A 13,077-nucleotide genomic window follows, 5' to 3' on the forward strand; every position below is an offset into this window, starting at 1 on the left:
CTGAAGCATTCAGACAATTAGACAACCAACACTCTCCTTTTATTCTTTTATCTCCTTAATTTCCAAAGGGTACTGCTTCTCAAACCTCCTTTCCAAAAGGAGAGGGACACACACGAGTTCTTGGGCATGCCTGCCTTATTTTGCTGCACTTAGAAGTGTGGCATAAGCGTGGGCAAGCTCACTCTGCATCTCTGCAGAGCTCCTCTACAACTGGAACAAGATCAGAAGTGACAAAAATTTGATTTATTATCTGGAGGAGCAAACAACCAAAAGGGCCTAAGCCCCCAACCTTGAAATTGTATTTTTGGGACCAGGCATGATTTCTGGTTTTGAGAAGGGTTTTATGTATAAGGATAAGAATGAATTTTGAGGGGCGCCTGGGTGGCGCAGTCGGTTAAGCGTCCGACTTCAGCCAGGTCACGATCTCGCGGTCCATGAGTTCGAGCCCCGCGTCAGGCTTTGGGCTGATGGCTCGGAGCCTGGAGCCTGTTTCCGATTCTGTGTCTCCTTCTCTCTCTGCCCCTCCCCCGTTCATGCTCTGTCTCTCTCTGTCCCAAAAATAAAAAAAAAAAATAAAAAAATTAAAAAAAAGAATGAATTTTGATCAATGGCAGTTTACTATTAATGAGACAGGAGGTAAGTGGGCTACTAAGTAGTTGTTCAGCAATTTTGTGCACGCCAAGATTCTTCCAGGAATTAGAATAATTGTGTGCTCTTGAAGAATGTGATATCTGTTGTGCCACTAAGAGACAACATTTAAAGAAAACACAGAAGTCCAGCTGTATGCAGATATTTATTAGCTGGGGTAAAACCATAACCTAGGAACAGACTGAGATCCACAAAGATGTATACAAAGTTCACTCCACTACAAGATATTTATTATAGATTCTGTAGAACTATATAAATAACTGCTTCTAAATTATACTGCAGAAAAATAAAGAACTAATATAAAATATAACTGACTCAAGGGAAAGAGAGGAAAGAATAAGGATGAAAAAATTTAAGGGCCGGCCAGGCATTTCATATGCTCCTTGGACTGCTAAGAAATGGGTGGCCATGCATGCCCATTCTGAGAAAAAGTAATAAATACAGGACCAGCAGCTTTTCCAAAGTTAACTGCCTGCTGATAGTTTAATTTGAAAAAACCCCAGAGAAGCCCCCACACCAAGTACTATGGCAGTGGTAGGCCAGCTGATAAAACTTTTCAATTACCCAACCGATAAACCATATAAATGCTTCATTTTCATTCTCATCACACGGCGGGGGTTGGGGGAGATGCTAACGTCACATTTCTTAAAACCACAATAAAACAACATAATAAATATACATTCTCTGTAGAATGACATGAAATGTTAATAATCCTTTCACATCTCCCAGCGCAAAAGGATTTTTCCCCCCAAAACCTGCATACACTTTTTTTACCTCTTTTATATAGCATTACAGATGCTACAGCAAAAGTAATGTTTCTCTTATAGCTTAGAAAACATAATGCGAGAAAGTAATTACACACAGGCTATAGTTTATAGACGTACAGGAATCAAAACATATGGGCAGGGAGATGCTACAGAATTACAGCAGTTAAACTAAGCCCAGCAGAGCACGACATTTTAACAAACGTATTTAGAAAAGAGAAGATCAAAAACAAGTTAAATCTTTTGCTTTTAGCTAATCTATTTAAGTCATAATGTGATGATGCTAAAGTGTCAAATAAAATCCTTAACATCTCTGTAAGACCAACAACAGGATACCAATGCAGAAAACCAAGACTCTTTCAAATTCTTAATAACAAAGTGGTTGCTGAATTTTAACATCATCAATTATTAAATCTGAGTGTACTGACCAATGTGCTACAAATATACTGCATGTTGAGTTTGAATGTCTCCCTGTGCAGGGTGACGTTTCAGGCTATACCATGTGGAGGGGGGTTGAAATGGACCCTACTGAACCTGCAGTGACACAAAACTATCATGAAGCGACCTGAGAGTAGGGAAGAGAGTACAAATGTAAGGTATATAACATTTCAAAACTTAAGATAATTATGAATGAGAGTAAGAGTTCAATAGAACCTTGGGAAAAAAAATCTAACTTAAAAGAAACAACAGAGGCTTTCTCACATATGTATGCACACGATACAAACATAAAGATGTTTACTGCAGCAGCATTTCTGCTGCTATTGATAAACAACCCAAATGCTATTAATAAAGGGCTAGTTAAGTAAATAATATAATTACATGAGAAAATTCTATGTAGAAGTTTAAAAAAATAATGAAGGAGAAAGTGACATGGTCAAACTTTCTAAAATCTAAATGAAAAGGGCAAGTTTGCATAAATATATACAAACATATATATACACACACATATATACATATATACTACACACACTCATCCCTGCTATTGTAAATATAACTTGAATATACACTATATATATGCATAGAAAGTAGACTAGGATAGACACTGAACCACTATACTGTTAAAAATAGTTGCCTATGGAATAAAGGCAGACACCATGTTTCTGTACTACTAAAAAATGTTTTCATGTATTACTTGTATAACTTTTTTTTTAATGTTTATTTTTGAGAGAGAGAGAGAGAGAGAGAGAGAAAGAGAGAGAGAGAGCACGAGTAGGGGAGGAACAGAGAGAGAGGGAGACACGGAATCGGAAGCAGGCTCCAGGCTCCAAGCTGTCAGCACAGAGCCCGACACAGGACTCAAACCCACAAACCATGAGATCATGACCTGAGCCAAAGTCAGATGCTTAACCAACTGAGGCACCCAGGTGCCCCTACTTGTATAACTCTTAAGTGAGAAAATGAAATAGAAATCTGCAAAGCAAGGGGCGCCTGGGTGGCTCAGTCAGCTGAGCATCCCAACTTCAGCTCATGATTTCATGGTTTGTAAGATCGAGCCCTGCACTGGGCTCTCTGCTGCCAGCGCAGAGACCACACTGGGTTTGAAGGCCATATGGTTTTCGTTGTAAGTAGTCAACTCTGCTGTTTAAATGCAAAATCAGCCATAGAGAATATGCAAACAAATGAGCATGGCTGAGTTCCTATAAAAACAGGTGGCAGGCCAGATTTGGCCCATTTGCGGACCTCCACTTCATATAAATAGTATCATTCTTTACCTATCTTTCTACAACTTGCCTTTTATCAGCCCAAATTATGTTTCTGAGATTGACCTACGTTGCCATATATAGTAAATTCCCTTAATCCAAACAGTGCTACTCCCAACATTCTTGTATGTGGTTCCTCTCTGGCACATGTGAAACAATTTCCTGAGGGCATATAATACCTGCTGGGTTGTAGGCTATGGGCATTTTCAGCTTCATCAGATATTGCTCAGTTTCTCTCTAAATAGGGTACACCAAATTTTTTCATACATTCTTGTTATCATCAACTTTTGAGATTTCTGTGCCTACTTGAAAGAAGTGAAATAGTATCACATTATCATGTCACTGGTATATCTTAATAGTAGCAAGATAAATAAGGTTTTCAAATATTAGTTGGCTACTTAGCTTTCATCTTTTGTGAGTTCCCTAGCCATAGTTCCCTGTCTTTTTTCATTCTGATGTGTAGTTTCTTATTTATGGACACATTTATTTATAGACACTGACCTTTGCTGCCTGTGTGCATTGCATACCCATGCTTTTCACATGCTTTTGAGGTCTTCATACACATAAGGTTTTTTTTTTATGTGTATTTATTTATCTTGAGGGAGAGAAAGAGAGTGGTACGTGTGTGCAAGTGGGGAGAGGGGGAAAGAGAGAGGGAGAAAGAATCCCAAGCAGGCTCCACACCTGACACGAGGCTTGATCTCACAAACCATTAGATCATGACTTGCGCAAAAATCAAGAGCCAGATGCTTAACTGTCTGAGCCACCCAGGCACCCTATGTACTTAAGGTTTAAATTTTCACATAAATTTACTAATCCTCTTCTTTGTGGTCTGTACTTGTTAAGCCTTGTTTAAGAACACATTCCTTACCCCAAAGTCATAAAGACAGTCTCATTTATTTCTTCAAAATATTTTAGTTTCATTTTTGGACTTTTATGTATTTAGATTCTACCTTATATAAAACAAATTCCATCTGAATTTTTAAAAATATGGATAATCAATTTTTCCTGCATCATTTGCTGACATGTCCATTTCCCCCTTTAATCTGAATGCCGCCCCTATTACAGCATAAGACACAGAACTATGTGTATCCATCTATGTCTGTTGTGGACTCTATTTTGTTCCTTTGACCTGTCCTTCTGTTTGTTGAAAAAACACTGTCTTAATTACTTGCAGGAGTCCACCTCCCTCTTCTGAACTTCAAAAATGCCTTGGTAATTCTTCCTATTCCTTTAAATTTCATTTTGTTGAGTTCAAACATTTTTTGTGTGATTTTTCTGAAATTTCACTGAATTTTACAAATAGATGTCAAAGGGGATTGTAACTTCTTAAAGGTGGTTTTAAGAAGGTGTTTGGAAGACAGATTCAAATGATAATGCTTGAGTAGTAGATTTAGGGTTCTCATTTCAATGCCTTCTTGTGGGTTTTTTGTTTTGTTTTGTTTTGCTGCTGTAAATTATTTCCTTGTAGTAGGTAAAACATTTAAGACAAAGTAGCTGATTTCAGCCCCCATAAGTCATTGGGATCTATTATTCAGAGCTGGTATGGTAGTAAAAAGAGCTCGTAACTTTCCATTCCTGACACTGCTTGCCACAGGGCTTAACTTTCCTTATTATCTTTAGCTCCTACTTCTCTCTCAATTAGTTTCCCAAACTGTCATTTCATAGCACATTTTCCTATATGTTATTAATAGTTGTGTCTGGGAAAGGAAGTTACAAATTCAAACAAAATTTTAAAATCCTGCATAGTAAATCTTTCACTTGGGAGTTCTATAATGTACTTTAGCGTTTCAAAGACTCTTATTGGAATCACAGCAAAAAAAAAAAAAAAAAAAAAAAAAGTCTAATTTTGTTTTGTTTTCTTTTGTTTGCTTTTTAAAAATTTTTTAAAAATGTTTTATTATTTATTTTTTTTGACAGGGAGAGACAGAGCATGAGCAGGAGAGGGGCAGAGAGAGAGCGAGACACAGAATCCGAAGCAGGCTCCAGGCTCCAAGCTGTCCATACAGAACCTGACCCAGGGCTCAAACCCACAAACTGCAAGATCATGACCTGAGCCAAAGTCAGACACTTAACCAACTGAGCCACCCAGGAGCCCCTGTCTAATTTTGTCTTAACTCACCTTTTCACGGACTTTTTTGTGCATGAGTATTTATTTCTCGTAAACTGCTTAATATCCTACATAAGAATATTCCATGGGATATCAATTTGGTAAATGGTGTATTTAAACTAGTAAGGAAAAGGTAAGAAGAAGCCAACATCAAAAACTCATCAAAAAGCATCCAGCAAGCCACTTAGAGATGCTTAAGCAGTATTTTTAGCTTGAGGTCTTAGTGTTGACCTCTTCTTTTAACTTAATAAGAGTTATGCTTTCCTTCCTTCAGCACTGAAGTGAAAGGCAGACGTCCAGATTTATTCACTTCTCACTGGGAAAGCTATAGGAGTGTTTGGCCTTATAAAAATACAAACAAAAGAAACACATCTCATCCTTGCTGGCATTCAGCCCATCATTCTTGCTACTGAATGAGTGGCCTGAGGAGAACCAACAAACATACCAAAATTAAGTGACTTTTGTTTATATTCTCTACTTTCTGCTCTATTTTTTTTAATTATTTTTTTAATGTTTATTTATATTTGAGAGAGAGAGAGACAGAGCATGAATGGGGGAGGGTCAGAGAGAGAGGGAGACAAGAATCTAAAGCAGGCTCCAGGCTCTGAGCTGTCAGCACAGACCCCGATGCGGGGTTCGAACTCACGGATCGTGAGATCATGACCTGAGCCGAAGTCGGACGCTCAACCGACTGAGTCACCCAGGAGCCCCTCTTTCTGCTCTATTGATGCAGCAGGTATTCTGCCCGACACTGCAGGTCTGGTGGGGTAGCCCTGCTCGTCTGACAATGGCAGGAAAAGAACAGGTCACTGCCAGTCTCAGCAGACCTCTAGACAGAAAACAATGGCCTTTCCTGGAAAAACATCTCTCCTTTCTTATTACTTCTTGTTGTACTTGTAACAAACATAGTCAATAACAGTTATGGGTGAGCTTTCCAGAGTCAGATTCTTCCCAATTTGCAAGGGAAAAATAGTGGCATTTTCCTTTCTCTCTTTGAACTACAACTGTCATTTATTCAACAAACATTTACTTATTAAGTGCTTATCATGAACCAGGCACTGTTCTAAATACTTAAGCTTACCAGGACTAGTAGCATATTCCTTGAGAATCTGAGTCTTTTCCAAATATCCTGAGGAGTACCACAAGCATTTTCTGAAGCAGAAATTAGGAAGACTAGATCCCTGAGATTGGGAGTGTAAATCCAAAACAATGGGTGCTCCGTGCTCAGACTTTTTCTTATTTTCTATGGTACCCTGAGCCCAGATTAGGGCCTCTCAACAAATACCTATTGGCTATTGAATGAGCAAGAAACTGGAACCACCTAGAATAATAATTCTGCAATGTGTGAACCTTTTCTCTTATGCCCAGCACTAGTTCGTCTAGCTTTTCACAATGCTCCCTTACAGAGTGACCCATTCCATCTTTGACCAGCTGTTAGGAAATCCTTCTCACATTGTGCAGAAATAACCCCCCTCAACTTTTACCCATGGAGGCACATTCTGCCCTCTGGGACTCTATGGAACACAGAACAGTTCCCTCCACTGCTACTTTTTAATTTGCAAATTTCAAGTCTACTGAAAAAGTTGAAGAAACAGCACAATTAACCCCACATATCTTTCACCTTTTCACCAATTACTATTTTCCCATATTTACTGTTTTACCTCTTGTTCATTTCTTTCTTCTCATAAATCACTTGAAATTTATTTTGTAAACATAAGACTACACCACCTCTATTACTTTCTTGTACATCTATTAATAAGGACATTCTCCCACAAAACAGCATTCCTATTATATACCTAAGTTTTATTAATAAAATATTATCTAAAGTAAAATTCATATTTAAATTTTTCTAATTATTCCCAAAGTGTTTATAAAAATCTGGATTTTAAAATTCCAATTTTGGGGCACCTGGGTGGCGCAGTCGGTTAAGCGTCCGACTTCAGCCAGGTCACGATCTCGCGGTCCGTGAGTTCGAGCCCCGCGTCAGGCTCTGGGCTGATGGCTCGGAGCCTGGAGCCTGTTTCCGATTCTGTGTCTCCCTCTCTCTCTGCCCCTCCCCCATTCATGCTCTGTCTCTCTCTGTCCCAAAAATAAATAAAAAACGTTGAAAAAAAAAAATTTAAAATTCCAATTTAAAGAAAAATTCAGTCTCTTTTAATCTAGATTTTTTTTTAGCCTTTTAGTATTTTTCATTACATGATCTGGTTTTACCAGGATTACTAGCCTGTAAGTGATATCTATGTGTTTTGCTAATGCACCATGTGGAGGCACATACTCTCAGGATGTCTCACTAGTAATGATATAAGTTGACTGCCTGATTAAGAATGAGATCCCTAGATCTATTCATTGAAAAGGTACATTTCCCCTTTGTAACTGGAAGCTTAAAATAATTTTAAGGCAGTGTAAATGTATGTCCCTCCAACTATTTTTTACCCAACTTTTAGGAGCTACTGATAATCCTTGCCTGAATCAACTATTACACTAAGAATTATAAAATGATGATTTTCTGATTCTATGATCTTTCCTGCATGGTTTTTTAAAAATCCAATGTGTTAGAATCCATTATCATTTAAAAATTTTTTGATACCCCAATTGTCCCAGATTTGGCCAGTGGGAGGCTCCTGAAACCGCCTCCTATGCTTTTTTAAAAATACATTTTCCTCATCTTTTTAACTTTATTTATTTATTTATTTTGAGAGAGAGAGAGAGACAGAAGGAGGGAGGGAGAGTACACGAATGGGGGAGGAGCAGAGAGAGAAGAAAAGAGAGAATCCCAAGTAGGCTCCACACTGTCAGCACAGAGCCTGACATGGGGCTCAAACTAACAAATCTCGAGATCATGACCTGAGCTAAAATCAAGAATCGGTTACTTAACAAATTGAACCACCCCTAGGCACCCTGTAAGGCCTTTTGACATGACCCATTAGCTGAACATTTCCTCTTCCCATCACACCATGAGTCCAGGCTCACCTGTACTTTCCCCTCCCCAGACCTGGTATCAGCCATTCCTCCAAGGATACCTGGTTCCTGGTAGTGGGGACAGGCATTTAGGAGGAACAAGTCTGCTAGTGTCTTCTACATACCAGCCAGTTGCTCAGAGGTGCTCAAAGTCAGTTACTTCTGTCCCATATACCTCCCCTAACTTGCACACCTAGGCTAAATTCACCAAACTCCTTACACAAGTCTTCTTGTGACTTAACTTTGATTTCTACCCTACTCTTCTCTTTCATATTCCCTGTCCCAACTCAGCTGCTTTCTTCAATGCTGGTGGTTCCCAACCTGCCTATACATCAGAATCACTGACAGATTTCTTTACTAGACAGATTCCCAGGATCCACTCATTCCATATTTACTGAATAGGAATTTCTGGAGTAGAGTATGGGACTCTGTTTTTGATTTTCAGTTCCTCAAGTGATATCGATATAGACAGTCACTGCATACTTCACTTTTTCAAGGCCTTGTGGATCCAAAATTGGATATAGTATCATAAACTATGGTCTAGAGCTATGACTTTTCTTATATTGGACATTATAATTCTTACAGTGCAATTAAATCAATGCTGACATTTTTGAGTGAGGTGTAGGCAATGACATAAAATTATGGACTTATGACAAATTTATGAAGAACTAAATCTTCAAGACTTTTTTCCAAACATAGTTATAACCCCGTTATCTCCTTATGTTCCATTTGTCTTTCACACCTAAGTGTAAGGATTTATATTTGTTCCAATTAAAACTTACATTGTTTGATTTAGTCAAATGTTCAGTATGCCAAGAGTCTTAAGGATCCTGATTTTATCAGACAAAATGGTTTTTTTTTTTTTTACCATTCCAACTTCATGCCATTCACAGTTAAACATGCTGTCAAAGTCTTCTCTCTTACATTGCCTTTTTCTATTATTTTTTAAGTATTAAAAAAAATCAGTCTTACAGACTTTTCTACAATTGTGGTGGTGGTTATATAACTATGTATTTGTCAACACTCCTAGAATCATACACCAAGAAGAGTGAACTTTTACATATGTGAATTATACCTGGAAAAAAAAAAATCAGCCTTATATTCCAAATACTCTGTTGTACTTTCCTCCCAGATTAGGTCTCACTAACCTGATCTGACTGACCATCTCTGCAAGATGGAAGAGCAACTAATGGAGTTTTCATACATTTTGTATTTTTATTCATTTGAGGTCAGTGCATTCTGGGTTTGATACCTTGAAAAAGCATCAGTATTTGGTTTATCAGAACAGTCAACCCAGTAAACGCATTATTACCATATTATCAGTTCCCACAACACAAAATGCAAAGAAAAAGTGATGTACTGTGGAATAAGGTAAAAATAACATTAAAGAAATTATAAACCTTCACAGAACTAGGCTAAAGGGGAAAAAAAAATTGAACACAGGCCTGTCATTCTGGTGTAGGAGTAGAAGGTACAGAATTTTCTACCTATAAGTTTGACAAGGATTTTTAAGAATACTCTTCAGTGCTGGTGAAGGTCTTGTTTGAAATACACTCTCAGTGTGAGTGAGGGGCTTAGGTGAAACAGCCTTCCCGCCCTTTGAAACTATGTAACAGGAACTTAAAGAATTCAACTGGAATACATATATACTGACAAAAACTAGAAGAACTGCACAAGTTTTTTAGCAGTAACCAGCCATCTGTAGCTAATGGAACACAAGCTGTTTTGCTTTGTTTTTTAATACTTTGTATTTAAAAAAAATTTTTTAAATATTTCTACAGTGAGCCCATGTTAGTTTTATAATTAGGAAAAAAGAAATGCACACTTATAAAAATATCGGTCAAAGAAAACCACCAAAGGAAGGAAATAGAGATAAAATAATTTTTTTTTATAAAGATTTACCTGTCACTGATAGGAATACTCAAAATTAAGTATGTCTTTCAGGTATAATCAATAATTTCATAAAGAATTTTTGTTCATGAAATATAAAGAATATGTTCAGGGAATAAAAAGAAATGTTTCCCTTGTGAAGCTTCTCTGAATGCCACAGATTCAAATATACAAGAACTCTATAAGGAATACTTGTACTACCTCCAAATATTTTCCAAATGAGAAGTGTTATACAGAATTATTAAATAGTATAAACTCATACCTTGAAGAACGATGCTCTGGTTTATTTCGTTCGTTGCAATCTGTAAAGAAAGAAGACAGTTACATGTCAAAATGCTCTTCAGAAGCCCTGGAAAAAAAGTTCTTAAATATCAGCTGCTACACCATTAGATTTCACAAAGCACTGTTCAAAGGTTGCTGTGTCTTCCCCTGTATAAGGCTCTTCATCAGAGTTGAGAGGATCTTACAGAAGAGGTACAAAGGATACAAAGATAGGCATGTAAAATTTTTATGGTTGGTTAAAATCATCTACTTGGAAAGTATATCATTACATGTATTATTTCATTTCCAAAGATCTTTGCTGTGAAAGAAAAAAACCCCAAAACAAAGATCTTTGCTGTTTTAAACACTTTGCTAAAATCCAAACAAATTTAGCTAAGGAAAGAAAGTAAGGAAACTGAAAAGCCACAGATTACTCAGCTCAAAAAAATCATTCCATGAATCATGGTTGGCAAAAGCTTCCAACAGGATGGGGAGGGGAAAAAAAATGAGCAGTCAGCTACAGCAACATCTGCAAACATACTGAGACCCATACAGCCTCATTCTTAACTCTCTATTGCCCAAAACTGTTCAGAAGTTGGATTTCAAGGTCTCACTGATAATTAGGTCTAATGTGCTATAGAGGGCAGTGATTCTCAACTAGGGGCAATTTCACTCCTCCTCCCCCAGGGGACACTTGACAATGCCTGGAGACATTTTTGGTTGTCACAACTGAGTAAGAGGGAGCTACTGGTATCTAGTGGATAGAGAAACCAAGGATGCGGTTAAACATCCTACAGTGCACCCTACAGCAAAGAATTATCTCACCCAAAATGTCAATAGTGCTGAGGGTGAGACACTTTGCTATAAGGTAATTGACAAGAGCATGGCTGCTTGAAGTTTTCAAAAGTGTCTCTTGGGACTCTGTAAAATGTTGTTAATCCACTGAAGACTATTATATACAAGAGAGAGAACTACAAAATCCACAGGTTGTCTTTTTTTTTTTTTACTCCAAGTAACAATTTTTTTTCAGTACATGCTTAAAAATAAAGGGAAAAGGTCTCAGTGTTAAGGAAAAACTAACAACAGAAAGCAATGTATAAGCCACAATAAAACCCTATACAATGACTTTTTAAAAATCTCATGCAATGTTATCAAAATATAGTTTTCCAAAGTATCTTCTGAATTAATACTAACAATATAGAATTTAATGGCAAAACAAAGATTAGACAGGAACTCTTTCATTTCCCCCTATGCTCGTGGAGCAGCATAAAGATTTATAATAAAAACATACTATAAAACTTCTAGAGAGAATTATGGAAGAAAACGTATAGGATTCACATAGTTAAATATATGTATCAATTCTTTCTGAATAGGTTCATAATGAAAACGAAATTTTTTTCAAACCAAGGCGTTAGTACACAAGAAGTATGTTTTCTGAAAGACTAACAAGTAGGAAGATTCACAATAAAACATGTTTGTTTAGATATAATGCTCTCCAAAATGCACAACATTAATATGCTTCTGGTTCCAGTTTCTCTACACAGTGACCTAGTGTTACTGACGCTTTTAAAACTTTCGTTTTAATTTACCTTAGTTTTACACCCCCTCAAATAAAAATACCATGGTTTTTCATTTGTTGAGCACTAAAGATTTAAAGTCCTAGCAACAAAGCGCACAATTTAATCATTATTGTTTTCAATCGTTCCTCTTCAGTAATAGGCTGCTAGTTCTGCTAACAAAAGTAAAATATCTCAAAGCAAAGCTACAAACTGGATGCAGATCAGCTTTCCTCATATAAAAAAGCAACAACTCTTACCTGTGGCTAAAGATGAGCTAAAAGTCTGCCCGTAATACCATTTGATGTGGCTGTGATCCTAGTTTCATAGAGTTTATTTAGGCATGTAATAGCAAATTCCCCCCACAAGACTCCCTACTGGTACAACACAGGAGGGGAGAAACAGAGTCACAATGCAAGTAAACAAGACTCAGCACCCGAGGGCTTCCCTCCAGGGCCTGTTCTGATTGGCAGATGTGCTATGACCAATCTGCACAGCTGGAACATGTCCACTCAGGAAGTGAATGGTTCATAGCTCTCCTTCATTCTTGGTTAAAACAGTAAAGTCTACAGTCATTTTATACTTTGTGCTCTAAGAAGATACAAATGCCTCCCCACAGTACCTCTACTGAACTAGTTGATAATCTTTTGGAAGACATTTTAAACATTCCCTCCCAAATTTACTCAGTGTTATATTCCTATGGAAATATACATACACAGTGACTATAACATGCTACTCCTAAGACCCATTATTTCAGAGTTTGAGGGTAAGGGTAAATTATCCATTACTCACAATATTCCCCATTCCCCAGCTCTTGACAATGGAAAACAAATTAAAACACATGTTCTTGTCTTTTTATTTTTTCTCAAAAGTGTGCTAATAATTCGATTTCACATTTTATCATAGCCATCTTTTATTTATTAAAAAAAATTTTTAATGTTTATTTATTTTGAGAGAGAGAGCAGGGGAGGGGCAGAGAGAGAAGGAGAGAGAGAGAATCCCAAGCAGGCCCTGAGCTATCAGCACAGAGCCTGACACAGGGTTCGAACTCACAAACCGTGAGATCATAACCTGAGCTGAAATCAAGAGTCAGATGCTTAACCTACTGAGCCACCCAGGTGCCCACATAAGTTATCTTCTTGCTTGAATATACATATATGTAGTGTGTGTCTATTGTGTATTTGTGTGTC

General features: G+C 37.4%; 1 protein-coding gene across 2 annotated transcripts in view; it reads right to left on the reverse strand.

Annotated features, from left to right (window-relative positions):
• Positions 1-13,077, reverse strand: part of SH3D19 (SH3 domain containing 19) — a 185,824-nt gene that overhangs the window by 86,160 nt on the left and 86,587 nt on the right. For both annotated transcript variants that reach the window (XM_049632269.1, XM_049632270.1), the window contains exon 2: positions 10,333-10,372. In XM_049632269.1, coding sequence (XP_049488226.1) covers positions 10,333-10,372 — 40 coding nt within the window. The remainder of the gene's footprint in view (positions 1-10,332; positions 10,373-13,077) is intronic.

This window comes from Panthera uncia, chromosome B1 (assembly GCF_023721935.1).
Source record: "Panthera uncia isolate 11264 chromosome B1, Puncia_PCG_1.0, whole genome shotgun sequence".
In the NCBI taxonomy this organism is placed as follows: domain Eukaryota; kingdom Metazoa; phylum Chordata; class Mammalia; order Carnivora; family Felidae; genus Panthera; species Panthera uncia.